The sequence below is a fragment of the Maylandia zebra genome, linkage group LG7, assembly GCF_041146795.1.
Source record: "Maylandia zebra isolate NMK-2024a linkage group LG7, Mzebra_GT3a, whole genome shotgun sequence".
NCBI lineage: Eukaryota > Metazoa > Chordata > Actinopteri > Cichliformes > Cichlidae > Maylandia > Maylandia zebra.
The window spans coordinates 51,074,167-51,100,979 of record NC_135173.1 but is presented as its reverse complement, the minus strand read 5'-3'; the positions used below and the strand labels follow the sequence as shown (position 1 = coordinate 51,100,979).

Sequence of the window (26,813 nt, the reverse complement as noted above, 5' to 3'; positions counted from 1 at the left end):
AATCACCCCATTAATGTTCCACTTCATGGTTGGGGTGTGTGTGAATGACGTTGCTTTGGTGGAAGTAAATAAATAAATAAATTGGAAAACACATTGGCTTTTTGGGGCTTTCACGGGTAGGTTTGAAGTCGGTGCTTGTGTTATTTGTGATGGGAGCAGGTAGCTTGTGTGAACAAAAAAGGGAGTTGACAGGCTTTGACCTTTGTTTGTGTAAATACTGACAAAAGAAGAGTACACAGATGTGACATTAATAGTCAAGCTGTTCTTTAAATAAGCCATTCATGCCATCTGGGTTGAAGTAAATTCAGATCATTTAATGTAAAAATTCTTAGGAAATGTGACTTTACCTAAAGGTATGCATATATGTGATGGGGAAAATCTGAAGTGGCATGTTTTAAAATTTATGAGAATAGGACGTCATAGCTCGTTTACTGAGACACGTGTAAACACTTCAGTAAAGTCTGCTTCAGTTACTATCGTCACATATTCAGAGGTATTCAGGTAGAAAGAGGAGAGGCTCACCCACCTGTTCTGACTTGGTGCAAAGTAAACAGTAACTGCAGCTGTGATACATACTGTATATGTGAATTTTTGCGTGTATTCATATAAAAACATTTTTTACCCCTGGTTTTGTGTGTTCATGTTCTGTTCTTTTGTATAATTAATCTATTTGTATGTTGTATATTCATTGTTTGTTCAGTAAAGTTCATTTATTTAAAAAAAAAAAAAAAGTAACTGCATCTGCGTAAAAGCGAAATGTTGCCCTCTGCTGTCCGTGACCTGAAGTACAACGTAGTTTAAAAAGAAAATGATAAACGAGAGTTGTGTGTCGCTACAGTTAATATAATTACGTATGATCAGTGCACCCTTACAACCTTTGAAAAGTAAAACTAAAGCCAACTCAGCTAACTGATTAACTTATTAAATGAAATTAATTAATAACTGAAGTTCCTCTGGTTGTTGACTGTTAGTTGTACGAAACAAAGTGAATACGCCACCTTGTGATGGGCAGATAATAATGATAAATAATTAGTTCTTTTTTTTCCTTTCTTTTTAAACGGTGAGGATATTTGTCCTTTTTGCCTGATGGTCCGTCCTATACTCCACATGCACATGTAGAATGATAAGAACTCTTGTGCCTTTAATGTGCACAAGACACAAGAACAGAATAAAGCCCAGCTACAAAAACCACGACACAGATAAAACCAATGAAATAAAATAAAATCATAAATATGATTTCCTATCTGGTTTCTGGTTATTTAGGAGTTACACAGTGTAATAGCCACCGAGATAAAGGATCTAAAGGGATGGTTCAGTCCTGCACCTTGGGACAATGATGAATTGTCCATGAAGCTGAAGAGGTTGTTCATTAACATGGGCTATTTTTGATCTTTAGCAGCGACAGGTTCATGGACAGTTAATCCATTACTGTGCTACTGCTGGTATTACAGTACTGCAAGGTTTTCCTGTTTGTCTACATTGTGTTTATTTAACAGCTCTATTTACCGATTACGTTACAAATTAGGATTTCATGTTGTCTTACAGTGTACTACTTTTGTTTTATTTGTTGTTAAGGATAAACCCCCTCAAATCAACTACTTAAATCATGTTGTATTTTCTTGTTGTTCTTCTTCTCATTATTATTATTATTATTATTATTATTATTATTATTATTATTATTATTATTATTATTATTATTATTATTATTATTATTATTATTATTCTCTATCATCGGACCAGTGTATACCATCTGTAAACACTGTAAGTACGCCCATCAGCCATCAGATGGCGGCAAAAATCAAGCTCAGCGCAAGAGGTTTTTGGCGCTCCAGTTGTCACGTGAGTGCGCGTGCGCCACTTTGACGGGCTTCGTGTAGCTGCCTGACAGTCGGCTCTTTCTCTTACATGGTCAGTGTGTGTTTGCGATAAAGCACCTGTCTGTTGCCTGCTCCATTTACATGATGAAGAACCTTCATTTTAAGGATTTCTTCTGGGTGAGTTTTTTTCTTGTCCTTTTTGTTTGTTTGTCTTTCTATGAAGTCGTGATTGGAATTAGAAACATTTTATTTTTTGATTCAGCTTCAGATGGTTTAATTAAAAAAATTGTATTTTTGTATTGTAATAATTATTAGAAACGGGAATCCTGTTGAGGGATCTAACGTTTGTAAAATAGTATGGAAACAGGAGCATCAAAACTAAGCTATTAAAAACAGTTGACATGAACTGCTGGGGAGTTTTTGATAAGCATTCACGTGTAACCAGACCGATATTTTATCAGATCACGTTTCTCTCTCTGCAGTGTAAATAGTGTAAATGTCATTTCCTTTAGTGGAGTAAAGAGTAAACTTCATAATCCAGCAGATTAGAGTGGAAATACTGAGAGTACCAATAACTTTGCTTCTACGCAACATAAGCAAATATGTGTAGTTAAATTTCACTACAGGATTTTTTGCATTGTCTAAATACGGCCTGATATGGTGTATTTTAAACCAATAAAAAGTCTGGCAAGTTGATTACAAGCTGTTGCCCTCACCTTAACTAAATTACAGAGATGCCTAGTCCCAAACATTAATTAAACTCAGAGTCAATTATTCTGAAGCTACAGTGCTCGTTTATGTCTGTAGGGATGTTTAAACAAGTTTAGCCAGTCTGGCTGTCGTACAGTTAAGACCTGGGTGTGGGAGAAGAGGTAGCAGAGGTACAGCTCTCTGTTTCTTTTAGGATATGTGTTTTGCTGTAAAACTGTCTGCTGTAATACTGTCTGTGCATCTTGCTGACAGAACTCGGACCTGACCTCCACTGTCGGGTATGATGCCATCATTCAGTATCTCAATGATGGCAAGAGGACATGCAAGGAGGTGGAGGATTTTATGAAAGCCAGGTAATGTCGTCATCCTTATATGTAATAATGCACAACTGATGGGATGTTTGGCTCTAACCGAAGTCTGCAAAACTGTGTTCAAGCTTTACATTTACAGGCCAGTTGTTGCCAGCGATGTATAACTGACTGCAAGATAGATAGATGTAGTGCACGTTTTGGCTGCAGGCATGCAATTATGATAAAGAGAGTGAAAAGAAAATAAACTCTGAGAACGACAAGTGTAGTGGAGGAGGACAGCATTTTGAGATTAAGGACAGTACTGGAATACAACGAATAAAGTTGCCTAAAAAAGTAAATTTTTGTTGCTATAATCTAAAACAAAATCAGATGAATACATATTTTGATTATGAATTATATAGTCAGTGTAAAAGCTTTTGAGGAACTTTAGAGAGGTTATGGCATGAGTTTTTGATTAGTGAGGATTATTGTGACTTGCATTGTTGTCTTAACAAAGAGGAAACACAAACACGTCCTACCGTCTTGTAATTTGTGCAAAGGGCACTACTGCGGTTATATGATTAAATGCCAGAAAAGTAGTACAATTCTGCTTTCTAAAAATACTCCAAGGTTAATTCTGCGCACTGGAATGATGTGACGCATCAGGTTTTATAATAGAGACGTATAACCTTTCACATCTAATCATTAATTCCTCTTATAATAATTAATCTGTCCGTGCTCTCCCACACACACATGCACACAGCAAAAAAACAAAAACACCCCACACATATAAAAGTCCAGTGTGTAGTCAGAAACGTGACCTAGTGAGGTTAATGCTTTGAAAAAAGGAGGATATTATGCCACAACACAACTGGACGTTTCCTAATTTGGGACTCACCATTTTTAAACCGCAGTGGTTTAAAAAATATTTGTGGGAAGATTTACCAAAATAAAAGTAGAGTAAGGAAACACGGTCAGAGTGAGGTGTTTTGTGGGAAACGGCGGCAACAATCGAATTCTTTCAGCTTTCAGTTATGCAAAAGCAAATTCTTCAGGACACCAAAGAGCAGCCACGACAGCCCGCCCTCCTTAACTATATCTTGATCTGTTGTTGTGTAATTATATTTGAGATGTGTTAGCGTTGCATTTTACTTTAAGTCTCCTATTAGCATTGCTTAGCAAATTAAACAAATTGTAAGCGGTCAGCACTATAGCATTGTCATGCATTTGTATAGTAAAACTGTATTCAGTTGTATATTTATATGTATGTTTTTTAATATTTATCATTGTATAATGCATATTAGAATTGATTAATTATTTTCCATTTACTTCTCCAACATTGCTTAAATGTGCCTGTCAAAACTCTTCAGGGAAAGAACAGACTCCAATTATAACACCACACATGTAAATGTTGTCCTGTCTTTTTTGTATCAGTTAATAATTTAATATGGAAATTTATAACTTCTGAAAAATACTGATAGTGAAGCCTAAGGGATGTATAAATGTAAATTTGTGATTAAGCATTACCTTTCAGAGATGTCTAGTATGGGTTTTGCATGTAAATTCATATACAGTCTGTTGGCCGGCAGACTGCTCTGTTTGTTGGCCGAATCTTTGCATATATGCTTTTACGCTGCCCTCACTCTCAATTGGTTGTTTCTTTCAGGGCATCAGTTGAAGAGAAGTATGCCAAAGAACTCCTTAGTTTGTCCAAGAAGGTGTGTGGACACAGTGAGATGAAGTAAGCGACCTCTGTGTTGATATGCTGTTATTATGTGCTGTATTTACAGGAAGCCTCACCCCTTCTAATGCATGAGTAGGTTTCTGCAGTACTGACACAGTACCTTGTAGTCTGGACTCAAGTGTAGTGCAGAAAGTAAGGTCAAAGAAAACAATGAGTCTAGTCACCAAAGGTTCTTGTTGTTGTTCTCAGTCTGTTTCACAAGTTGAATTTCGAAATTAAGTTTGAACTTCTGTAAAATTGACAGTTTGGTTCTTAATGTTGATGTAGTCAGATTTTATATGACACCACTACCACGATCTTTTATTAGCAAGCCTAGTTCCTGTTTAATGAGTGCTCGCACTCATTATAGGAAGGAACGACTTAGCTACATAATTTACTTCTTGAAATCATAGTGCATTATTGATAGACTCATCTTTTAAAGATGTCCTATCAAAGGACTTACTTGAACTGCATTAAAGGCATTTTTCATCCATGTTTTTACAACAACCTTGAGATCAGTTAGAACGAGACAGAATCGATGTGCTGTCAGGTTGTACTTTCATTGTTCTGATAGTTATTTACAGCATTTCAGTTGATTTATTCTAGACAAATGAATTGGTGTTGTTTTTTTAAGAGTCAGACAGAACTGTCTGACTCACATTTCTATAATTAAAATAGTAAAGATGTCGCTGATTCAGAGGCCTGCCAGCCAGTTTCACTTTAGGGGGTGAAAAGGAAGAACTGTATAGAGAAAAATGTTATTCTTATTTGGCAAGTGAAAAATAACAAATTATAACTTTTTAGACAGAATACACAATTCATAAGACTATTTTAAGACCAGTCATATCACAAACTACGACTGGTATCAAATTACATGTATTATGTATTTAAAAGTAATTCATTAAACTTAGTAATTCTTTTAGAAAACCTCCACAAGACTTTTCCTTCCTCTTTTAAAATGTGAACATTTTATTTTCTCAGGTTTGCTTGCTTGTTTGCACCATAGATTGTGATATTTTAAATCCTGTGCATAGCTTATTTAGTTCTTCTTCTTCTTTTTTGGAGTCAAACGTAACTATATTTGGACAAGAAGATGGTATGCTAAATGCTACATCTCTGCTTGCAAGATGCACCAATAGACTATGTTGGTACATTGGACAGACACGCATACATTTAGATTAGCCACATCAAGTTTATTTTATTTGCATGGCATGTTTAAAACAAAAGTAATAATAGAAAAGAGCAGGTTGTCTTTAGGAGGACCTCAAAGACCTAGAAGTATAAAGACATTTGTGATATATTGTGAAGCTGATCCACAGAGGGCTTTAAAAATGAATAAAGAATATTTAAATAAATCCTGTATTTCAGAATCAATTCAATTGTACTGTCAACTGAATTAAAACAGGACTGCTGTTTTATCTTTATGTTAACTTGAGAAACTCAGAGTTGCAGTGTTTTCTACACAAGACATGATAGAGCTGTGGATGAGTGTTTCTAAGTACCGCCGAGGTTCTTCATTGGGCTGTCAAGTGTGTCAGGTAGCTAGTATCATCTATGTAAAAGTGAATATTGTTTTTATCAAAGCTAGAGCCACAGGGTGACATGCATAATGAGAAAAGAAGAGGTCCTAAAATGGATCCTTGAGGAATGCCATATTTGATAAACCATTGATCATAGTCCAGGATGCATGATTTGTATTTGCAAGCTCCAACACCAAAAATTCAATGTGCAGAATAATGTCTTCTTCTGCTTTTTCAGCACATTAAAGAGATCCCTGGACATGTTGAAATTACGTAAGCACTTTTTTTCTTACCTTAATCATGCCTGATTCCTTAATTACCCTAATCCTTGACTATAAAATCTATGATGACTGCAATCTGAAGTATGCTTTTGCCCTGCAGAGACTGAACAAGTGAGTCTGTCACATTTACAACTTGCCCAAAACATGAGGGAGGAGGCCAAGAAACTGGAAGACTTCAAAGAAAAGCAGAAAGAAGCTAGGAAAAAGGTTTTTATTCACATTGCAATTCACTGAGATGTTGAATGCATTCAGGTAATATATTAATGATGATGCTGAACTTTGTCATTTTAGGTAGAACAACAAATGGATGCTCTCCACAAACAGAGGTCCTCACAGTACAAGAAGACAATGGATGTAAGTAAAAATAAAAATCTTCAAAGACCAACCAGGACTGATGACTTTTCTGCAAGAACATTTTTGCTTCTTTTAGTTGTGATAACAAAAACAATAGCTTGATATAATTAGTTCGTGGATTCAGTCAGTAGCTGCGGTGATTGGTCTGCAAAAAAAAAGTCAAAAACACTTCTTTATTCAAATTTTAAGGTTCAAAAGCTGCAGTCCTAAGCTCGTGTTCTGTCCCGTGTTTAGTAAAATGAAAACCAGAAGTATTTAAACAATGTGGCCCCAAGCAGATCTCCCATTGGTGAGTCACGTAAGATGAGTTTCAATTGTGTTGTGAAAATGCCGCTCTTATCCTTTTGCTGTTCTTCCTCTTTGGTGGGGGAAGTTGTGTTTACCAGTCTGGGAAGTGAGGAGCAGGGCAGCATTTAAAACCATTAAAATCTTTTCCAAAAGTAGAAGTGCTTGTCATCTCTGTGACAATAGAAATCAGATGGTGGCATCAAAAGACATGGTCTCTATAGACTGACTTTATTTATATATTTGGGGAATTTCTTTTTTTTCATCAAAGTGTCAAAATACACTATTAAAGTACCTACTGTGGTTTTGTCTCAAGTCAAAGAAGACTTATGACCAGAAGTGTCGAGACAAAGAAGAAGCGGATCAGAACGTGAACCGAAACACCAACACCAACAACACCAAGCACATGGAAAAGGTACTGTGACAACAGCAGTCACCTGCACTGATCAGTATCTAATGTGATATAAATGAATGAAGGGATAAATGCTAAAGGCATTATATCATTTATTGGCCCCAGTTTTGGACTTTGAACCTTGAAATCTCTTTGAACTCTTACACATATATATGTACTTGTATTTGCTGCTATGACTTTCACTTATTTAAATCACTGGTCACAATTTCAAGAGGCTTTATTATTTTTTGAGTCGCTGAGACATCAATTGGAGTAAAAGTCTGTGTGTGAAACAGAGTACAATAAAGCAATCTATGTGTGAGTGGGAGGGGGTAGTTGTGGCTTGTGGTAAATAAACGCCTTGAGCCTTCAGGGTAGAAAAGAGCCGTGTAAGTCCCAACCATTTACCACTGGAGTGCTTATTTCCGTTTTAGAGGTGTTGTTGTTAATGCTCATTTTTAAGGTGTCAGCAAAACATATAACTGTACTTCAGAAAGCCTCAGTACTTAACAAGGAAGATGCAGACTGATGAACACATGGTTGCAAATGAAACAATAGTGTTTAGTGAGAAAAAGATACCCTTACTGGTTCTGACCCTCAGACTTCTGTTTATTATATCAGCTTATTGGTACAAAAAAAACAGGAATAATGTCTGTATGACCTTCAGTAGAGGGCTTTTCTCATTTTTAATATCTCATTCCTCCTTTTATTGTCATGTTTCAGCTCTACGCAAAAGCACAGCAGGCAAAACAGAACGCAGAAGAAGCAGGTAAGAAAGCAAACAACAGCAGGACGGAATGACTTAGCCTTTCGGTAACCCATTCACACCCACTGTGATGATGCTAGCATCTTGGTCACGTCACCCCTGTGTGCTTAACTTCAATATGGCAACATCTTCATGGTGACCATGCTGGCATGGAGAGATTAAGTTTAGCATTACACTATAGTGCCAGTGTATAGCCTCACATAACTGGAAGCATAGCCGAACGTGGCTTAAATATTCTCAGTTAATGCGCTGAGTTTGCTCATTTATACTTTTTATACTGTCTTCAATTTACAGACAGGTTATACCAGCAGAATGTCACTACACTGGGAAAGATTAGAGATGACTGGATAAAGGAGCATATCAAAGCCTGTGAGGTGAGACAACAACCTTCAAGTTCTAACAAAAGCACACATTATGGAAATGGGCCGAGTGATTTTGTTTTTGTTGGCCCCTTAGATGTTTGAGAAGCAGTCAGTGGAGCGGATCAACTTTCTGAGAAACACAGTCTGGACTCACCTCAACCAGTTATCCCAGCAATGTGTGACCAGTGACGAGGTAAAGTTTCCAGTTGCCACGATCACTATAATCAGTATTTTTATATAAAGAGCGGGTCGAATGGTGGGAAATATCAGGGAGGTTGGTCATAAGGCCACTTTAGCGTCTCATTTTTTTGATTCTACAGCTTGTGACTTCGCTGTCTTGGCTTTAGCCCACTGGTTTTATGAACCTCCAACAACTGTTTTCAGCTGTACTACTTGGTCACACATTATAATATGACCCAAGAAAGGGGGGAATTTTGTTTTGTTCTGGACACTCCTTTTCTTTCAAAAGGATTGTACAGGAAAGCAGTGACTCCTTTCCTGTAACCTGGAAGTTTGGCAAGATTAATCCACTGATGTATAATACAATATACATCTTCCAATGTATGGAAAAATATTGATTGAATTTCCGCAAAATTTACAAGAAATTATCCAACACTAAATGACCTATCTATCCATCCATCCATCCGTCAGTCCATTCTCTTGGACTTATCCAATTCAGGATCACTGGAGCGTATTCCAGCTATTATAGGGCGAGAGACGGAACACCCTGAACAAGCCGCCAGCACTTAAGCAGTATTTATACTCCAAAATACCCCAAATTTAGGCTGCACTTTAGTATCACAGCTGGACTACTTAAATTTAACCATTAAAATGACTCAATATGTACTTATTTCTTCCTTGTTGTAAAAGACATGACATAATCCGTTATCTGCTTATACAGATACGCTAATCTTAGTATCTGCATAAGCACAGACATTTAACACATTATATTTATACAGTCCGTTTTGCATTTTATACCATGTTCTGCTCTCTGTATGTGTAAAAAACACAGTTATTTGCGGTTTAAGGTTCTTGGGCAACTTCATATATTTATATCTTTGTTGTGAGTTGCTTGGACTCTGAGCTTGTTTTACTGTCTTTTTTTGCATGTTCGCATAGCTCTATGAGGAAGTGAGGAAGTCACTAGAGCAGTGTGACATCCAGGAAGATATTGAACACTTTGTAAACCTCAGACAGACTGGTGATAAACCACCAGGTAGGACTCAACGACAGCACTGTATTTAAAGAGCTTCTTATCTAACAGCACAGTCTCATGAGTTACCAAAATGTCACCAATTTCCATCTTCCTCTCTAACAGTTCCGGTTGTGTATGAGAACTTCTATAGTGGTCAGAGATCTCCAACTGGAGCACCATCCTTTCGAATGCCTCCACCAGTCAACAGGTATGAAAGAGAAGGATTCCAGCAAAGGGTGCCGCCTGCCTCCTAACAGCATGGGAAATAATTCTGTGATCCTCTGCTGAATTTGTTTGCTCACTTAAAATTTGTGGTAGTAACTTTAATGGAGAGAGACACATTATCAACAGGCAAACATGACTTAGTGGAGACGTTTCTTGTAGTTGGTCATCACTCTCTAAATCTAAATCTAAAGCAGCTCAAAGCTTCAGCTTCCTCCAAAGATTTTCTGTAGGATTGAGGTGGTTACCTCTTTATGGCCTTAAGTTTATGGTCACTGTCACGCTGGAATCCATCCACAGCCTTCAGTGTTCTGGCTGAGGGAAGGAGGTTCTTGTCCAAGGTTTTTCGGTACATGGTCGCATTCATTGGCTCCTCAATGAGGTGAAGTCATTGTGTACCCTAAGCAGGAAAACAGCCTCAAAGCATGTTTCTACATCAGTGCTTGACTGTGGGGATGGTGTTCCCTGGGTCACTTCTCCCCAAGCCATCTCTGAATCATTTAGATGTTCACCGGGACAGGCCTCTACATGCGTCTTCTCCAACAGGGAGACTTTGCACTGTAAGATCTCAATCATTACAGCGTAGTGTGTAACTAGTGGTTTTCTTGGTGATTGCCTTCAGATCGTTAACAAGCTTCTCCCACGTAGTTTTGGGCCGATCCACCACCTTGCTCGTCATCATCCTCACCCCATGAGGCAAGATCTTGGATGGAGTTTCAGAGCGAGGGCGACTCACTAAGCTGCTTGCTGTTGGTCTTGTAGCCCATTCCAGCCTTGTGCAGGTCTACAGTCTTGTCCCTGATGTCCTTTGGCAGATCTTTGGTCTTGGTCATGGTGGTGGGGAGATTGGAATGGAATAAAACTGATTCTCATAAGTAGTTGAGATCAGGATTATCTGTAGTTGACTGATTAGTTGGTTGCTTGGTTGTAATCTGTATGCCACATTGACACACAGTGGGGGGGTTTGGCTTTTTGGTTGATATTCTGCATCTCTCCATAAAAATGAGAAACTTTTCATTTCTTTGGAAGTGAGCAAACATACAAATTCAGCAGGGGATCAAATAATTATCTCTCTCACGCTGAAACCTGTTTTTCTACATGTGCAGAGCATTGTTGGGACACCTCTGATTCTTTGCTTTTTTTACTCATATTCACTTTGCAGGAGGGGACCATTACCTCTGCCAACACAGAACAGTAATGGTATGTTTGCTTTATTTGTATTTAAATACAGTGCACTATCAAAGTAGACTACCAACCCTCAAAATTATCTACTGTCCAGAGACCCCAAAGGTCCCAGGTTCACTCATCATGTGAGCCTATGTACATTGATTTGTTTCAGTTACTGAAAGTACTCCAAGCTCCAGTCAACAAATATTTAATATAAAATTATCGAATGTTGTTCTTTTTGTGTGATCACAGCCAAACTTAAATTTAGAGCATACGGTCACAGAAATTGGAGTCCAAGCAAGCATTCAGAAATTGTTAAACAGTTTTCCAAACTGTTGCCAGTTGTACTGAGTTCCTGGGGAAATAATGAAAATTGCACCATCAGTCATTTTTACAAGCATAATATATATATTTTTTTAAATAGTTAAAAGCCCAATGAAAGGTCTTGTTTTATTAAGCACACAGTCGGTTGTCTCGACAACATCTACATTCCTAAAAATTGAGGCCTGCATAGTGAATCTTTAGGGTTTTTGTTTTGGAATACCTAAATGTGGTCACATTGTGGGCACAGTTTACCTGCTGCAGTGTTCATCGGGCAGCACAACAGCTTCACAGGCCACAGCTTTTACATCAAAGTGCCAAACCAGCCAGTTAAGACATCTGCTTTAGTGTGGCGTAAATGTAGGGCCAAGCCTGCATTCCAGTCACATTTTACTTTGAGTAGAGCATGCTCAGTCAGCACTGAAATTAGAACTTTGACCTTGTGTTGTTGTGTAGCTTCCACACAGAAAACTGTAGGTCATAATAACCAGGAAATCATACTGGTATCTTCCAAACATGTTCTATTTGCATTTTATGTATTTGTGAATGTTTGAAACTGAATATTTGTGTATTTCCTTTGATCCATGCTTCTGCTTTTTACACTTAAACGTTAAATGTTTTTTAATGTTTGCTTTTATTGCAGATGATTCGCACTACTCAACAGTGGAGGACGCAGGCTACAGTGTTATCCAGTACTAGCACACATATCTGCAGGAGGCATTACTGTACACACTGTGGACTGTTCTTTGTGTCAAACCTCAGGGTTACTTTGTACTTCTCCTCACTTCCTCTTTTATGATTTCCTGTAAAAAGAAGGTCATACCAAAGAGGAAAACGTGTGTCATAAATGCACATAGAGTTTTCGGTTTAAGTAATAGTGAACATTTTATTTTGGAGTACTTGATTCTGTTTTTAAAAGTAGAACAGACTTAAATGGTGATGCTTTTGCAGTACGTTAGTGATAAACATCTACAGCTGTATTGTCGAATTCCTGTATTAATGTAGGGGCTCATTGTGCTGACAGACAGCCTTTTAATGTGTTGGTGTCACGCAAGGTTCTTTCTTCTACATGACTGCGTCACATTTTACTTTTAGTTATTTAAAAAAAAATAGTCTATTCATATTTCAAACACAATAAGATCCTGTGTAATCTAGGTTTCATTTCCCCTTGAGTATGAAAGTGTCACGTCAGCTGACAGGTATACGAGAAAGCCTCATGCACACATAGTAGACACACCCTAGTCAAGTGCAACCTGCACCCAACACTTTTTCAGACAAGGGTTAAAGGTTTTATGCTCTGAACCAACATTCCTGTTATTAAAATGTGTGTGATGATGATTTATAAAATATTTCTGAATATTGGAGGAGGATTGTAATAGTTTCACTGTGTTTTTTTTTTCTTCTTCTGCCCATATTAACGACTTTTTGTAGCAAAAAGTAAATAGATAGCATTTGATTCTGCTGTTGGTTTTTGTTAAAGACATTGTTCTTCACTGCACTTCTTGAGACATTTTTATTCATTAAACAGTGTTTTTACAATACTGTACAAAAATCTTCAGACACCCCTCATTCCTTTACATTTAATAAGTGCAACAATTTATTTAAACGTGTGCAAACAAACATGGAAATAAAGCGTACAATTCTAATGAGTTTGAAAGCCAATAGTACGATCGCATTTATTCAACAAGCCTGAACTCTTTTAGTCAAAATTGCTTCTAGTTTCTTTAAGTAGTCTACAGGAACAGTTCTCCAGGCTTCTTGAAGGACATTCAAAGCTCTTCTTCAAATGTTCACTGCCTTTTCTTCTGTTCTCTCTCAGGATGATCCCACACTGCTTCAGTAATGTTGAGATACAGGCTCTGGGGAGGCCAATCTATGACTGTTAGTGGGCATTTTTATGTCCAGGCATGCTTTCACTTCAGTGGCAGTGTGTTTAGGATCACGTGGTTGTGTTTGTCATGCTAAGAGATGAAGCTATTGCTGTCACACTCTTTATGTAGTATTGCGTTATTTATTGAAATCTGACTGTACTTTTCTACATTTTTAATCCTGTCAATTTTTGCATTTTTTTTTTTTAACAATGGTTAAAAGATGCAGCTCCAACGATGACAGACCCTCAACTGTGATATACAGGTGGTTGTAGCCACCTCTCTCATCTTGATTCCAGTTTTTGTGCAGTTTGGCACACCTCAGCCTTTTCTCCCCATTCCCTTCCTTAAGAAGGACTTCTTGACAGCCACCAAGACCATTCCTGATGGGGCTTTGGCAAACAGTAGATAAATCATCTGAAGATCCCTCTCGTCTCCTGTGTCAGCTCTTTGGATCTTGTCGTATTCTAAGGACATGACTCTCAGATACTGTTAATCTGCTGTAGATAGCTTTTATACCTGCAACTGCTTTTGTCCTCCTCTGTACAGTTTTCTATATATGCCAAGTTTTCAGCAAATAGCTCTTTGGGTTCAAAAACACTATTTTATGCCTGTTACCGGTAATCTGTGTTTTCTTTGGCATTTTTTGTAGATTCGACTACAGAAATGAGAGGTGGCTCAAGGCTTTTCCACAGCACTGTAAATTGAGGCTCTTTCTGATCCCTGTGTTTATACAGGTTGTATGTTAGCTATAATATTTTCCCATGATCATCATCCATGACAAAATAACCATTTCAAATATAAAACAAATCAGCTTTATTTTATTTGTGGTCTTGTTTGCTTTTTTTTCCGTACATTTCAACATGACTTTATGCATCTCAAATTGTACAGTCCTCCTCAATGTGAGTAAAGAGTTCCTGGGAAGGGTCACTTCCTCTGTCCACTGGCTGCTACGCATCGTAACGGTGTTTATTCTGCATGGTGGAGTGGGGTTCAGATCCTCAGTTGCTTTGTTGTTACGCAGCATACTCTGACTTGATCAGATCCAGAATTATCCGGATTGTCGCCTCACCTACATCAAGAACACTGAGTTAGATCTGTCTGTATGTAGCTTAGCTAAGCGATTAAACAATTAAATGTTTCCAGAGCAGCTTGGGCACAATTTTAGTCACTGCTAGTTTAATTCCATTTCCACACAGCAATATGTGATGAAAACTCAAATGAAAAGACAAAATTCAACAATACACTTGTCTGTATCTCAGTATAACGACTCATTTCCTATGTACTATGTACATTATGTGGTGACAAAGACATTTTTTGGTGATAGAATGTGTCGGTTTACCCTCCAAATTCATCCTCGGGTTCTCCAGCTTCCTTTCAAGCAAAGAGTCCATCAACCTTCTCAAGTGTTTGAAGATCACACCGATCCGCACAGGAGCCTTTTAACGAGAGCGACACAAAGAGAACTTAATTCTGCAGCACTTTTCAGTAACACAGTTTAGATCTGCTGATCTAAACTGCTGGGAAACAACAAACTGAGGCAACAGTTCACGCAATCTCACCAAAATTAGACAAAAGCTTGCAACAGCAGAAATTGAGAACAGACGGGCAGCATTTTTCTATTTCTACTTTTGCAGATGGTAGGGTCAAAATTTGGTGCGAACAACACCAAAGCATGGTGGTGATGTGATGGTGTGGAGGATATTTTGTACCATCAGTGTACCATCTTCTGTTGAACATACCATGTCACAAAACTCAAATCATCAAACTGGTTTCTTGAACATGACAATGAGTTCACTCTACTCAAATTGCCTCAAATGGAAGCTATATTAAACTAATCCTAAAGTAATCCCCGTGACCTCTGACCTGGAAATGAATCCATCCATCCAAGGTGATGAGCCTCTCTCTGTGCTGAACATCAATGTCGCCTCCAAACAGCAGCATGGGGAAAGGAGAAATCAGAGTGGTGTCTCGAAGGTAGATCTTGGTGTATTTCACCTGCGGATAAAAAATACGAACATGTTTTTAAACACAAGTGTGAATCACTGATAAGGCCTTCGCACACGCGTGCACACACACACACACTCTTCATCCATACCTTCTCCTGGTACAGCAGCCAGCCGTGCGTCTGCAGGTTGCGGTTAACAGAGGAAAAGTGGACCTGAGCCTTGCCCTGAGGCGTCTCCACTGTGCAGGCCACGCGCTCAAGCACGTCCACAGAAGGGGTACATAAAACCCGGGCCACGTTGTCATAGAGTCCAGCAGTCAGCACAGCATTCAGGACAGAGATCTGCTGCTTGGACATAGAGGCCGCCTGCGGCTTTAAGCTGGAGGAGGACGAGGAGCGAGACGACCAGAAACCCACCTGCTCCATCATCTTCATCAGCTCGCGCTTCACATCCTGCAGGGAAGATGGAGTCAGCGACATGGAATTAGATGGAAGAAGAAAAACTAATCCTAATAAAAAATGAAGTAATGAACGTGCAGTGGACTCGAATCTTTACCTCTATTGTAATGAGAGCCGTTCGATTAAGAAAATGTTTCCTACAGTAGGACATTTCTCCTCTCGAGCCGTCAGTCTGTGAGTTCTTCCACCTGAAAGTATGATGACGGACACAAGTAACAAATAGCCTTCCTGAATGTCCTGACTTTTATCGTAATGGGCCTCCTGGCTTCTTTTCAGGCTGCTCTTTTAATAGATGTAGAATGTCTCCTGATGACTCACAACCACAAAGAAATCTAAAATAATGCATATCTAATGTTACTGTCAAAGAAAGGAAATGATTCCCGAACATTTCCTCTAATAAAATTATTAAACCCACGCCTTTTTAAAATCTTCAGACTGGTTCGTACCCCAGGTATGCGTTGTAGATGGTCAGGTGATCGGAGTTGGCTATTGCCAGTGCAGCTTTGGCCAGGTTCGCTTCTTCTTTTCTATTCATTGGTGTGAAGAAAGGAGACTTCTCTGTGATGGCTGCCGCGATGATTGCCTGAAACAAGTCTCTAGTTAATATTAGTTGGAAGATATGAAACAAAACAGTTCAGCCTGACACATACGGGATCACTACAGGTGATCCCGTATGTGTCATATCCCGTATAAGTCACTTGAAAATGCTACGTCCAGATGAACAGAATCACCTTTTGGAGATTTATTTACCTGGATGATTGAAAATGCATTAAGACGTTTTAAAACAGTTCAACAAAACAAGATGTTATCCTCACATGCTTGGAACCAACCACACAGCACAGTTAGACTTACTATGGGCTCCAGGCAGCCCAGGATGGCTCCGTAGATGAGCATCTTGCCGATCTTCACGTTAACCGGCAGGCTCGCCAAATGGTGTCCAAGAGGGGTGAGGATGTGATCATCAGGGTGACACGCTCCGATCTTCCTCAGCAGGTTTACAGCATTGCTGACCGACTGGGGCTGAGGAGCATCCAGGGCGCGGCTCAGAAAGTCCTCCGGGGAGCCGTACTGACATTTCTACCAGACAGGAGGAAGAGGAGTCAAGTGATTTCCCTGTGTGGGAATTTTTGTTTCTGTGTGAATCAGAACGGTGTAGATACCATGATATGGAGACAAAGCTCCTCAAGTGGGACCCGCAGAATCTCTGGAATGGAGTAATCCATGAAGATATCAAACCTAAATTTAGGAGGGTGTTTAAAAAAAAAAAAGAAAAAAAAAAAAGAGCACAACAAATTAGCACATGACCTAAAACTGGAAAGGTTTTGCTTACTGTCTTTTCTGCTGACTGCATTCTTGATAAGATGATATAAGGAAGTATTTCTTGCTTTCTGGACTTGGTTCCATCCAGCTCTCTGCATTAGTGGACGATGAGCTTCATACCTGTATTTTGGATAGAGCCTGAAGCAGAAGCCATTTCTGACACGTCCTGCTCTTCCCTGCCTCTGGAGGGCGCTGGCTTTGGAAATAAACGTTTCCACCAGGGAACTCATCTGGCTGCTCTCGTGATACCTGAAAGACGACGACAGAGTGGAGTTAGTTATGTCTATGCATGTAACACACAAGCAGGTACTTATTATTCATGTTTGGGTCATCTTTTCCTAAAAATTCCTAAATGACATGATACAATAAAATCTGGTTGAGAGATTTGGGGTAATTTTTTTGTTTATTATCTAGTGCCACGTGGTCAAAAACTGTCCAATATCTTTATTGTCTTCCCACTAATAAAAAGACAACCAAACTCCAACAACGTTGGGACTCTGTGTAAAATTTAAATAAAAAACAGAATTCAAGAATCTGCAAATCTCATATTTGACCGTATAAAAGATTTCAAATGTTGGTACATTTCTCCAATTTAAACATTTGTTTTCTCTGTTCTATTGTGAATAAAATTGCGGCTTTATGAGATTTGTAAATCATTGCATTCTTTTTTGTGATTTTTTTACATTTTGCACAACTTTCCAACTTTTGTGGACTTGAACATACTGGACAAGATCCATTTCTGTTGCTGTTCTTGAGGTCTTACTTATTTTCTTTGGTCTTCCCAGTGTCGATGACGAACACAACATCAGGAATCGTCACACCTGTCTCGGCAATGTTAGTCGACAACACTATCTAAAAGTGACACAAAGCAGAGACAGGATTTTTGTTCTGTTTAACACATGGAAGGATCAGTTATGATGCGAAATACAATTCACATAATATTTCCTTGACTGTTTTTATGATTGTAGAACATTTTGAAGTACCTTTCTAACCCCACTAGGGGGCACTGTAAAGGCAGCGGCCTGATCCTTCGATGAGAGGGTCGAGTGTAGAGCAACAATCCGGTACCTTCAAGACAGACAAACGTGACAGTGAGGCAGGGGGAAGTTTGTGTCACCACTTCTTTTAGATTACTGATCAGTGCGTGCACGCCACCTGGTTTTATCCCGAAACCTCTTGTCTGAGGACAGCAGGTCGAACAGCTGCTGGATATGAGCCAAACCTGGCAGGAACACGAGAATGGCTCCATCCACATCCACAAACTGTGGAGCTTTGTCTGGCAGCGGCACCAACAGCAAAACAGGACAAAGTTTTAAAAAACAAACCAAACCCCGGATATTTCATATTTAATATAGAGAACATGAATGAATCTGTGACAAATGCTGCCAGTTTGTGTACCTAGGTAGTCTATGAGGTCAACAAGCAAGTCCATGTTGATCTTATTAGGGTTCATATACTGCAGCACATGTCGGGTCCTGCTGCTGAAGTGGTCGAGGTCAGGACCCAGGTCCCAGCCCGAGGACGAGTCCCTCACTATCACTTCCTGGAACAACGGGGCGCACATTGATGAGCTCATACTTAGGAATAATTTACAGGACAGTGACAGTCCACTCTTGTTTCAGAGTCCTGGTGAGGCATAAAAGGACAAGACAAAATGGTAAGGATAGCCGACATTACCTGGTGCTGCAAAGTCTTGCCACCTTTTTGTGTGACAGAGATTGTCACTTCCTCTTCTTCTTCAAGAATTTTCTGGCTGTACTCTGAGTCCTTTTCTAAGACGTATCCCGTCTGCTCCACTATGTCCTCCAAATGAAACACCTGAAGGAATAAACAAAGACACACACATTGTTGAAAACGTTTAAGCTTCTTGGCCTTATCCTTGCTCCCTACTTTCATTCATGGTGGCCAGAAACACATACAGGTCATCCCTGATATTCAGCGTCATTTGCAGTTCTATCATTTTGGGCTTTCTACGAAGGATGGCTAGCCTCTCCCTTAGATTTAGGGTGAGGAGTTCACTCATTCAAGAGTAAAACCGCTACTCGTTAACATTGAAAGGAGCAAGTTGAGGTAGTTCAGGCATCTGATTAGGATGAGATGTTCCGGGAATGTTCTAGCAGGAGGATGCTCCAGGGGTAGACCCAGGACACGTTAATTAATTCGGTGTTTATCTGGGGACCCGGACACAGATAAGTGGAAGAAAATGGATGGATAATTTTATTTAGAGTCGCCTCATTCCCAGTAACCCTGGATTTGGAGCAGCGCCTCAATTAATCGTCAGTAGCAAGCCAATTTAGCTCCTCCTCCCTTAAGTTATCTTTTTTCCAATTGGCTCCCCCTTGTAAACAAACGTTTTAGAGCAGCGGGTGAGTGGGACTGAAATGGTAAGGATATCCACTCTCGCTGACATTAAACGGAGACAAGAGTAGAAAAAAATCTTTGAAAGCCTCAAGATTTACAGCAACTAAAAGTTTAGAGATACTCTGGTCATGCCTAAGGTCAGAAATGACAGACAGCAGAATAACAGGAAGGATAGGCTAACAAGACAACTTCATAACTTACGGACTTAAAAAAGAAAAGTCCTCCAGTGCTTATACCCCTGGAGTCCACGGTTGGATGCTGAATGAAAACAAACTGGTAAAGCTTGTCTTACCTCCACTGGGAAGGTCCTGCCAGGAATGCTGATCACTGGGCAGCGGTTGAAGTAGTTGGAGAACTTGTCACAATCCACCGTGGCACTCATGAGGATCAGCTGCAGATCAGATCTCTTCATCACAACATCCTTTAGGATGGTTAGCAGGAAGTCTGACTGGACACTGCGCTCATGGACCTGAGAGGATGGAGTTTAATATGCTGAATTAGAAGAAGAAGAAGGAGGATGAGAAGAAATGCATCCATAGCTGTAAGTAAGTACCTCGTCTACGATGATGTGAGTGAGAGAGGTGAGGTGCCGGTCGTGCTGTAGCTTCCTCAGCAGAACTCCAGTGGTACAGTACAGCAGGCGCGTCCAGTCTCCGGACTGATTCTCCATCCGGATCTGGTACCCGCACAATGACGACTAAATTCAAGATGAAACGGGGTCAGTACGGCAGGCTACGGTGTGATAAACATGTAGAAAAAAAGAAAAAAATAAGCATTTTCACCTTTGACCCTGGTCCATCCTCACAGCCTAGCTCCTGGCTGACTCTGCACGCCAGACTCATGGCAGATATTCTGCGTGGCTGAGTCACCACGATGTTGCAGGGCTGTGCCGCTGTTCCCCCGGTCAACAGGTCCTCCAGGAGGAACTGAGGAATCTGAGTGCTCTTCCCACTACCAGTCTCGCCGGCCACCACCACCACAGGGTGGCGCTGCAAAGCCTCAAGGACTCGATGTCGGTGCTGAAAGACGGGAAGCTGCTCTCGCTCTGCCTTGAAGGTGGGACGCACGTTTAATAACACGGCTTCATTCAGTGCAAACGTGGAGAAGTTAAAGCGTATTTACCTGCAGTTTGCGGGCGAGCGGTGACTTCTTCAGCTTTAATAAGAGCTCTCTGGCTGCCTCCAGATCAGCTACCTCCCTCCTCCCACCTCTTTTCTCACTCTTGTCCTCCTGCTCTTGTCTTTTCTCCCCGATATCGAGACTGGCCAAATTCTCCCATGATTCTTCTGGCTCTTCATCACCATCTGCGCTCGATGCATGCTTACCTTGGGACTGAGACTCCTGCCGTTGGCTCTGGTTCTGCTGCTGTTTGAGTCTGGTCAGCAGGCGGGAGATGAACTGGTCTCGAGGTTTGTTGGCAGCAGTGCGGCTCTCCTCCTCTTGCTGCTGCTCGCTGTCTCTCCACTCCAGCCACACATCTCTGTAGGTTGGAGGAAGCAGCTGGTGCACCGACTTTGTGAGAGAATAACAGGGGAGAGAATTCACTGCGCGCACATAAGACGAATAAAACAAAGCCAAAATGTAGCAGGCCAAACCCCTAAAACTACTGCATCATGTACGCTGTGACTGCTACCTGTCCTTTAACCAGGTTGTAGAGTGCCAGAGTGGCTCCCAGATGTTGAGCTTGCATGCTGTCCTCTGTCAGGATGGTGGGACAAACTTCCAGAACATCATCTGGCCTCTGAACACGCACTCTGGGGCAAAGACATCACTTGGAATACGTGAAACAGCCAAGTACGTGAACCAAAAACCAGAAGCACGGAGACACACTCACTTGCATCTCCAGTATCTGCCGCAAGCAACCTTATGAAAAGCAGGCGGCGGGCTTTTTGGCAGGTTCTTTCGGACCCAGTCAATAAGGAACTGTTTGGGAGACTTTCCGGTCCAGCTGCGAGCCGTGTAGTCAAAGTTGCGGATGTCCTTGGGCTCATTCTTCTTCACAACTGCAAGAAAGAAAAGTAAGAAAAGGTCAGATTCTCAAAGGGATCTTACAGTGCACATTTTAATGCTTGTCCTTATTTACAGTAAATCAGCTGATGCGTTCATTAAACGCGCTGGATGCTGATTAAACGTGGCAACAATGACTTCTTTCAGACTGCAGATGAAATGATCAGTTGCACTAAGGTCCAGTATAAGATAAAGAAGGATTATTATGAACCATCAATCCTGCAAAGCCACACTATTAGCACATAAGTGAAAAAAAGTAAACTGAGCATAATAGGTCCCCTTTGAATAACGTGTAAAAAATGTTTCCTCTTCTGTGCACCTTTGTGAACAACATAAACATCCTACACGTTTCTACCTTACACAAATGAAGGACATTTTCCCTCAACGTCTTTGACCACCTGTGCAGATTATTACGATTCACCCAAACCATGAGCAGAGATCATCATTGAGGACAAACTCACATTTACATGTTATGGTATTCAGTTTTGTGAATGGATTTTTTTAAATCCATAAAGCATGCTTTTGCAGTTGCACACAATTTCCTGAACTGTGACATTCCCTAAAGCTAATATACGATGCATAAAACACGCACAGCCTCTATTATGTGTCAGTTTGGCTCACAAAGTGTACCCGTGTACCTTTCTCAGCCGGCGGGTCCTTCTCAGCTTGTTCAAATAAACTAAAGCCGAGCTCTTCTTTGTCCTCCTTCGCAGGAAGTATTTTCTTTTCTTTTTGAGGGGCGTCCACCACTTTTATGGCTGGATTGAACATAGGGTGGGACTCCAGCTGCTTCATTTCTAGAAAATAAAAACACCGTGTTCAATTTTAAAAAAACAACTTAAATATCCCCACAGGAAATAGTATACACTCACAGGCCACTTCATTAGGGACACCTGTTCAACTGCTTTCTTAACACAAACATGTCATCAGCCAATCACATGGCAGTAATTCAAACATGGTCAAAACACCTTCCTGGAGTTCAAAGCGAGCATGTTGGTACCATCTGATCATTCAGATTGCTCATGTGCACAACCATCTTCAGGGCTTACAGAGAATGATCTGAAAAACTGAAAGGATCCAGTGAGAAGCAGGCCTCTGGGTGAAAATGCCATGTTGATGCCAAAGGTCAGAGGTCAGTGTAGAATGGCCAGAAACTGCTCTGTGCTGATAGAAAGACAAGAGTACCTCAAACAGACACTTGTTACAACCAAGGTATGCAGAAGATCATCTGGGAAAGCACGAAATGTCAAACTTTGAAGCAGATGGACTACAGCAGTGGAAGACCACACCAGATTCCACTCCTGTCACCTAATTATCACCCAGCCTAATAAGTCTTGACTTCTTCTGCTACATTCGGATGGTAGGCTCAGAAGTTGGAGTAAACAGCATAAAAGCATGGATCCATCCTGCCTTGTGTCAGTGATTCAGGCTGGTGATGGTAATAGCGTGGGGATAATTCCTTGCCACACTTTGAGCCCTGTGGTACCATTTAAGCATCATTTAAACACCACATGTTGTCCATCCCTTTATGACCACAGTGTGCCCATCTTGTGATGGAAGCTTCCTGCAGCAACTGTGTGATGCTGTCATATCAATATGGATAAAATGTCTGGGGAATGTTTCCAGCACCTGGCTGAATATATGCCACGAAGAAGGCAGCTCTGGATGCAAAAGGGGTCCAACCTGATACAAGCAAACTGTACCTAATGAAGTGGCCTGTGAGTGTATGTAAACGCTTTCTTTTGCAAAATGAGTTTACAGCTTTGTCTTAGTTTTATGTACACGCACACACACCTTGCTGTATGATGCGTATCCTGTCCTGTGCCATCCTCTGCCCCGCCTTGTCTGCTTTGGTCTTGGCAGCAGCTGCCATTTCTTTAGCGTCAAACAGCTGAGCAGTCAGTATCAAATACCTGTCATTCTACACAGCAAAAAAGAATACAGACATATTAATGAAAAATCAACTTCCTAAATGACATTTACTTCAAAAGACGATCACATTTTTAACATCATACAAAGGCTGGTAAGAAAATCTCATAGCCTTAGTTTAACATTTTGGAATATGTGTCTGTTTTCTCTTATAATTGTAAATGAAGAGAATCTCAGAATTCAGTGGCTCTGGTTGTACTTACTGGATCAAACTTCTCTTCCAGTTCAGGATTGCATGTCTTCTTCCCACCTTCCTCTTCCTCCTCTTCACTGCTTTGTTCTGCATACCTTAAGATCCAATCCTTCATGCTGGCAGCTTCATCCTTCTCTGTGGCCTGCCAAGCACCACACACACACTTAGAAACTATTTGACAGAACACCTCCTTTTCGTCGAACACACCCTCTCTGTACAAACCTTGGTGATCTCTCTGCGGGTGGTGTTGTTTGACACTTTAGGGTCCTGAGCTGCAGGTTTCTGCTGGACTGGAGGCTGAAATCGAGGCCGGTTCTTCTGACTCTCCTCCTGCATCTGCTGGCTAAAACCATCTGGCAGCTCCTCTAGCAAAACAGATCATAAATCCAGAAAGTTACTCTTCTACCTTTAAGGACTCCCACGATGATGATGACGATAATGATGTTTGGATGCCTGCTGATGCCGTATTACCATCTTTAAGGTTGAGGCAGAGCCAGTCGAGAGCAGAATGGAGATCTCCTCCGTACAGGATGCTACTCTTCATCGCCTCTTCAATGTGCTCCCTTTTAAAGTTAAACTTCTGTAGAGCTGTGTACAGGTCCTGAAAGCACATCAGGAGAAAAACAGCAGGGATGCAAAACACTAAAACTCAGTGTGAGTCAGCTGGAAGGAACCAAAGTGTTTTGTATTTACCAGCAACTTCTTGCTTGTAAGTCTTCCTGATATGGGCCCCTTGTCGCCATTCTCCTGTCTGAACTCATTGATCAATTTGATAATCTTCTTCTCCAGGTCAGCTTGGATAGCAACCTTTATTGAAAGGTAAAAATCACACCCAGTGTTATAATAATACAAGTTGGTTTTTTAAACGTGAAAGCTACTTGACACAATATAATAAGCTTTTTGACTTACTTTAAGAATGGACTTATCGGAGACCCCACCAGTGTCCACCTGGGCGGTGTTGGTAAGACTGTAGGTCTTCGGAGCTGGAGTGAGGACAGACAGAGCAACAAACAGACACCACTGCGTCAGACTTCAAGTTAATCCACTATTCACGTTTAAAATGAATAAATAAATCATGTCATTGATTTACTAACAGGTTTATTGTTTTACAGGTTGGAAAATATCCCCCAAAATACCCTGAAAACACTGTTTCATCCTCCAATATGTTTGTTACCTATCAGTTACCTTATCCAAGATAATATTGATTTAATTTTTTGGCATAGCCCCCAGACCCTATCGTTTTACAGCATACCTCACGTTATCTAAAAAAAACCCAAAAAAACCACAAAAACAAAAACGGTAACTTGAACCTCAAGAGAATTAAAAAAAACTATATTTTTATATTATTAATTACAGTAAAACTTGTGGTCTTACAGGTCAAGTTTTTTATTTTTATTTATTTATTTATTTATTTATTTTACATATTTACCTCAAGAAAAGGGCAAAAAAAAAAAAAACTTTTTTCAAAAGTTTTTTTCTTTCTTTTTTGGACAATTTGGAGCAGCTGCAGGAGTGTCTGTAAAAGCATATTTTGAAGAAAGTGGAGCTCGGCCCTTTACCTGCGAAGCTGATGGGGCAGGTCAGGTTTCTTTTGTTTTGTTAAGTTTTGTTTTATTGTGCCCACCATGGTACATTTCATCCTGAGAAGTTCTTGTTCAAGATCAGAGATGGTAAAGAAACTGTCATAGGTGATACTGTGTCCCCGCAGTTCAGTAGTCAAATCAAGGACTAGATGTTTTCCTTTGTTTTTTTAACCACTCGCCGGTTTGCCTTTCGAAATCCTCCAGTCATCTTTGATTCCATGCACAGCTGGTTTTTGCATCCCTCACATTAAGTCGTATTTACCTGACTTGCTGGATGTATTGCCAGAAGGAGTATAAGTTGGAAAACGTTCATCTTACGTCACCTCTGGCCCTGGTCTGAGCATCAGACAAAGGAGCTGCACCCATCTCACCCAGACATCCCTGATGGGAGCAAGCTTGTCAGCATCCTAAAGACTATCAGCAGTCTCATTGCAGGATCTCAACACTTCAACAAGAACACCAGTGCAGGCATCCAGTTATTCCTCATCACTGCCATTCTAAATGTCACCATGGACTTCTTTTTCATTCAAGATCAGATGCATCTTTGTCCTCCTGTTGATAATCTATACTGTCCTCCTTCTATGAGGGTCATCCATATTGCTGTGCTGCAAACCGGAGATGTGTATTCTGCCAGGAACCGACTAAACTGAGTTGTTCTGTACACATCTGTCCATTTCCATCCGGGTGACTGTGTCCGGGAAGCAGTGGGGATAAAGGAGGCTGTTTGTTCAGGGAAGGAGACAAACAGTTAAAGAGAGTTAAAGCCCCTAACTTCTCTCTGACTGTGTTAGTGAGCTCACAGTGTGTTTATGATTTCCGTTTTGGCACTAATTATTGTTTTATTGTCTTATATTATAACTGGGTTGAAACAGACCCCAACAACACAAAGGTCATAATTTTCGCCAGAGCTTTTTGTAATTTAGTGAAATTAAATTTTCTTTTGTTTTGTTTAAACAGAGATTCCGACAAAGTCAAAAAGGCTTCATGTAATAAGCCAATTTAAAAGGCACTTTTATGCTTTTAAAATCTAAAAATGGATCAGTGTCGATCCCAACCCAAGAGGAAGGTAAAGTGCTTGATGATTTAGTGGACCGCCTCTATGTGATTAAGAGACTGAAATAATGCTGTGCATGATTCTAATCTTATGTGTTTTGCCACAAATGGTTCTTTAACTTCATTTGGAAACAGCATATTCCATGAATATTAATTACAAGGCACTACATGCATGACATTATGATTGGGAGCTGAGCCCCCCTAAAAGTTTGAACCTAGAATCGCCCCTGTTGATGTTAAGAAAAGTAAATCCAGTAATAGTACAGGAAAATATGTGTGATTAACCCATGTCATGCTCCATATTTCTGCCTGCTAAATTCATACTAAAATCTTATTAATTGGAGTGAAAATACAGTGCAAACGCCTTAACCGTGGAGTGAAATGTTCACGCTGTGAGTGATTTTCACCTTTAGATTTGCTGTCTTTAGCCGGCTTGCTGGTGGCTGCCTGTTTCCTCGGCTCCTCGACCACTCCATTCCCCGGTGCGGCTGGAGCACTTGCTTGCGGTGGCGATTTCTTCTTCTTCCCCCCCATTAGGTCATCCAAACGCTGCCCGCTTTTGAGTCCTTTATGTGCCTGAGTGATGGGAAGACATCGGCGAATTGCCGGACAGATGTAAAGATATCAAATCAAGAGCGAACCTGAGAAAACGTTTTCTCCCCTTTTGCCCCGCACAGTTGCCGTAGC

At 40.4% G+C, this 26,813-nt stretch overlaps 2 protein-coding genes across 3 annotated transcripts; one reads left to right on the top strand and one right to left on the bottom strand.

The window, feature by feature from the left end:
• The first annotated feature begins 1,872 nt into the window (after positions 1 to 1,872).
• On the top strand, positions 1,873 to 14,092 carry pstpip2 (proline-serine-threonine phosphatase interacting protein 2). 2 transcript variants are annotated; one of them, XM_004549722.2, is made up of 14 exons: positions 1,873 to 1,994; positions 2,781 to 2,881; positions 4,485 to 4,559; positions 6,300 to 6,334; positions 6,443 to 6,549; positions 6,634 to 6,696; positions 7,298 to 7,396; positions 8,096 to 8,141; positions 8,433 to 8,512; positions 8,595 to 8,693; positions 9,620 to 9,716; positions 9,819 to 9,903; positions 11,080 to 11,117; positions 12,049 to 14,092. In XM_004549722.2, the coding sequence occupies exons 1-14, from the start codon at positions 1,959 to 1,961 to the stop codon at positions 12,102 to 12,104; spliced, it is 1,017 nt and encodes a 338-aa protein (XP_004549779.1). In that variant the 5' UTR covers positions 1,873 to 1,958; the 3' UTR covers positions 12,105 to 14,092. The 2 variants fall into 2 exon arrangements, with proteins under 2 accessions (XP_004549779.1, XP_076742736.1); XM_076886621.1 differs by lacking the exon at positions 1,873 to 1,994 and adding an exon at positions 2,644 to 2,698.
• Positions 14,066 to 26,813, bottom strand: dhx29 (DEAH (Asp-Glu-Ala-His) box polypeptide 29). The gene is made up of 28 exons (XM_004549720.5): positions 26,534 to 26,813; positions 24,400 to 24,473; positions 24,184 to 24,297; positions 23,962 to 24,091; positions 23,713 to 23,855; positions 23,501 to 23,632; positions 23,163 to 23,289; positions 22,007 to 22,165; positions 21,196 to 21,364; positions 20,995 to 21,115; positions 20,484 to 20,873; positions 20,144 to 20,410; positions 19,915 to 20,058; positions 19,654 to 19,830; positions 18,678 to 18,818; positions 18,399 to 18,543; positions 18,156 to 18,276; positions 17,984 to 18,068; positions 17,764 to 17,852; positions 17,121 to 17,249; positions 16,841 to 16,916; positions 16,533 to 16,757; positions 16,127 to 16,263; positions 15,778 to 15,868; positions 15,372 to 15,674; positions 15,140 to 15,271; positions 14,616 to 14,712; positions 14,066 to 14,345 (listed from the first exon to the last, which is right to left on the bottom strand). Exons 1-28 carry the CDS (start codon positions 26,658 to 26,660, stop codon positions 14,290 to 14,292), a joined length of 4,101 nt encoding a protein of 1,366 aa, XP_004549777.3. The 5' UTR covers positions 26,661 to 26,813; the 3' UTR covers positions 14,066 to 14,289.

Bases quoted from the DNA above. Each gene is read 5' to 3' on its own strand.
- pstpip2 (XM_004549722.2), top strand. From the start codon at position 1,959: ATGATGAAGAACCTTCATTTTAAGGATTTCTTCTGG. The intron at 6,550-6,633 runs GTTTTTATTCAC...TTGTCATTTTAG, and splicing joins AGAAAGAAGCTAGGAAAAAG to GTAGAACAACAAATGGATGC. The intron at 8,142-8,432 runs GTAAGAAAGCAA...TTCAATTTACAG, and splicing joins ACAGAACGCAGAAGAAGCAG to ACAGGTTATACCAGCAGAAT.
- dhx29 (XM_004549720.5), bottom strand. From the start codon at position 26,660: ATGGGGGGGAAGAAGAAGAAATCGCCACCGCAAGCAAGTGCTCCAGCC. The intron at 23,856-23,961 runs GTAATACGGCAT...CTGTTTTGCTAG, and splicing joins CTGCCTCAACCTTAAAGATG to AGGAGCTGCCAGATGGTTTT. The intron at 20,874-20,994 runs GTAGCAGTCACA...TCTCTCACAAAG, and splicing joins ACAACCTGGTTAAAGGACAG to TCGGTGCACCAGCTGCTTCC.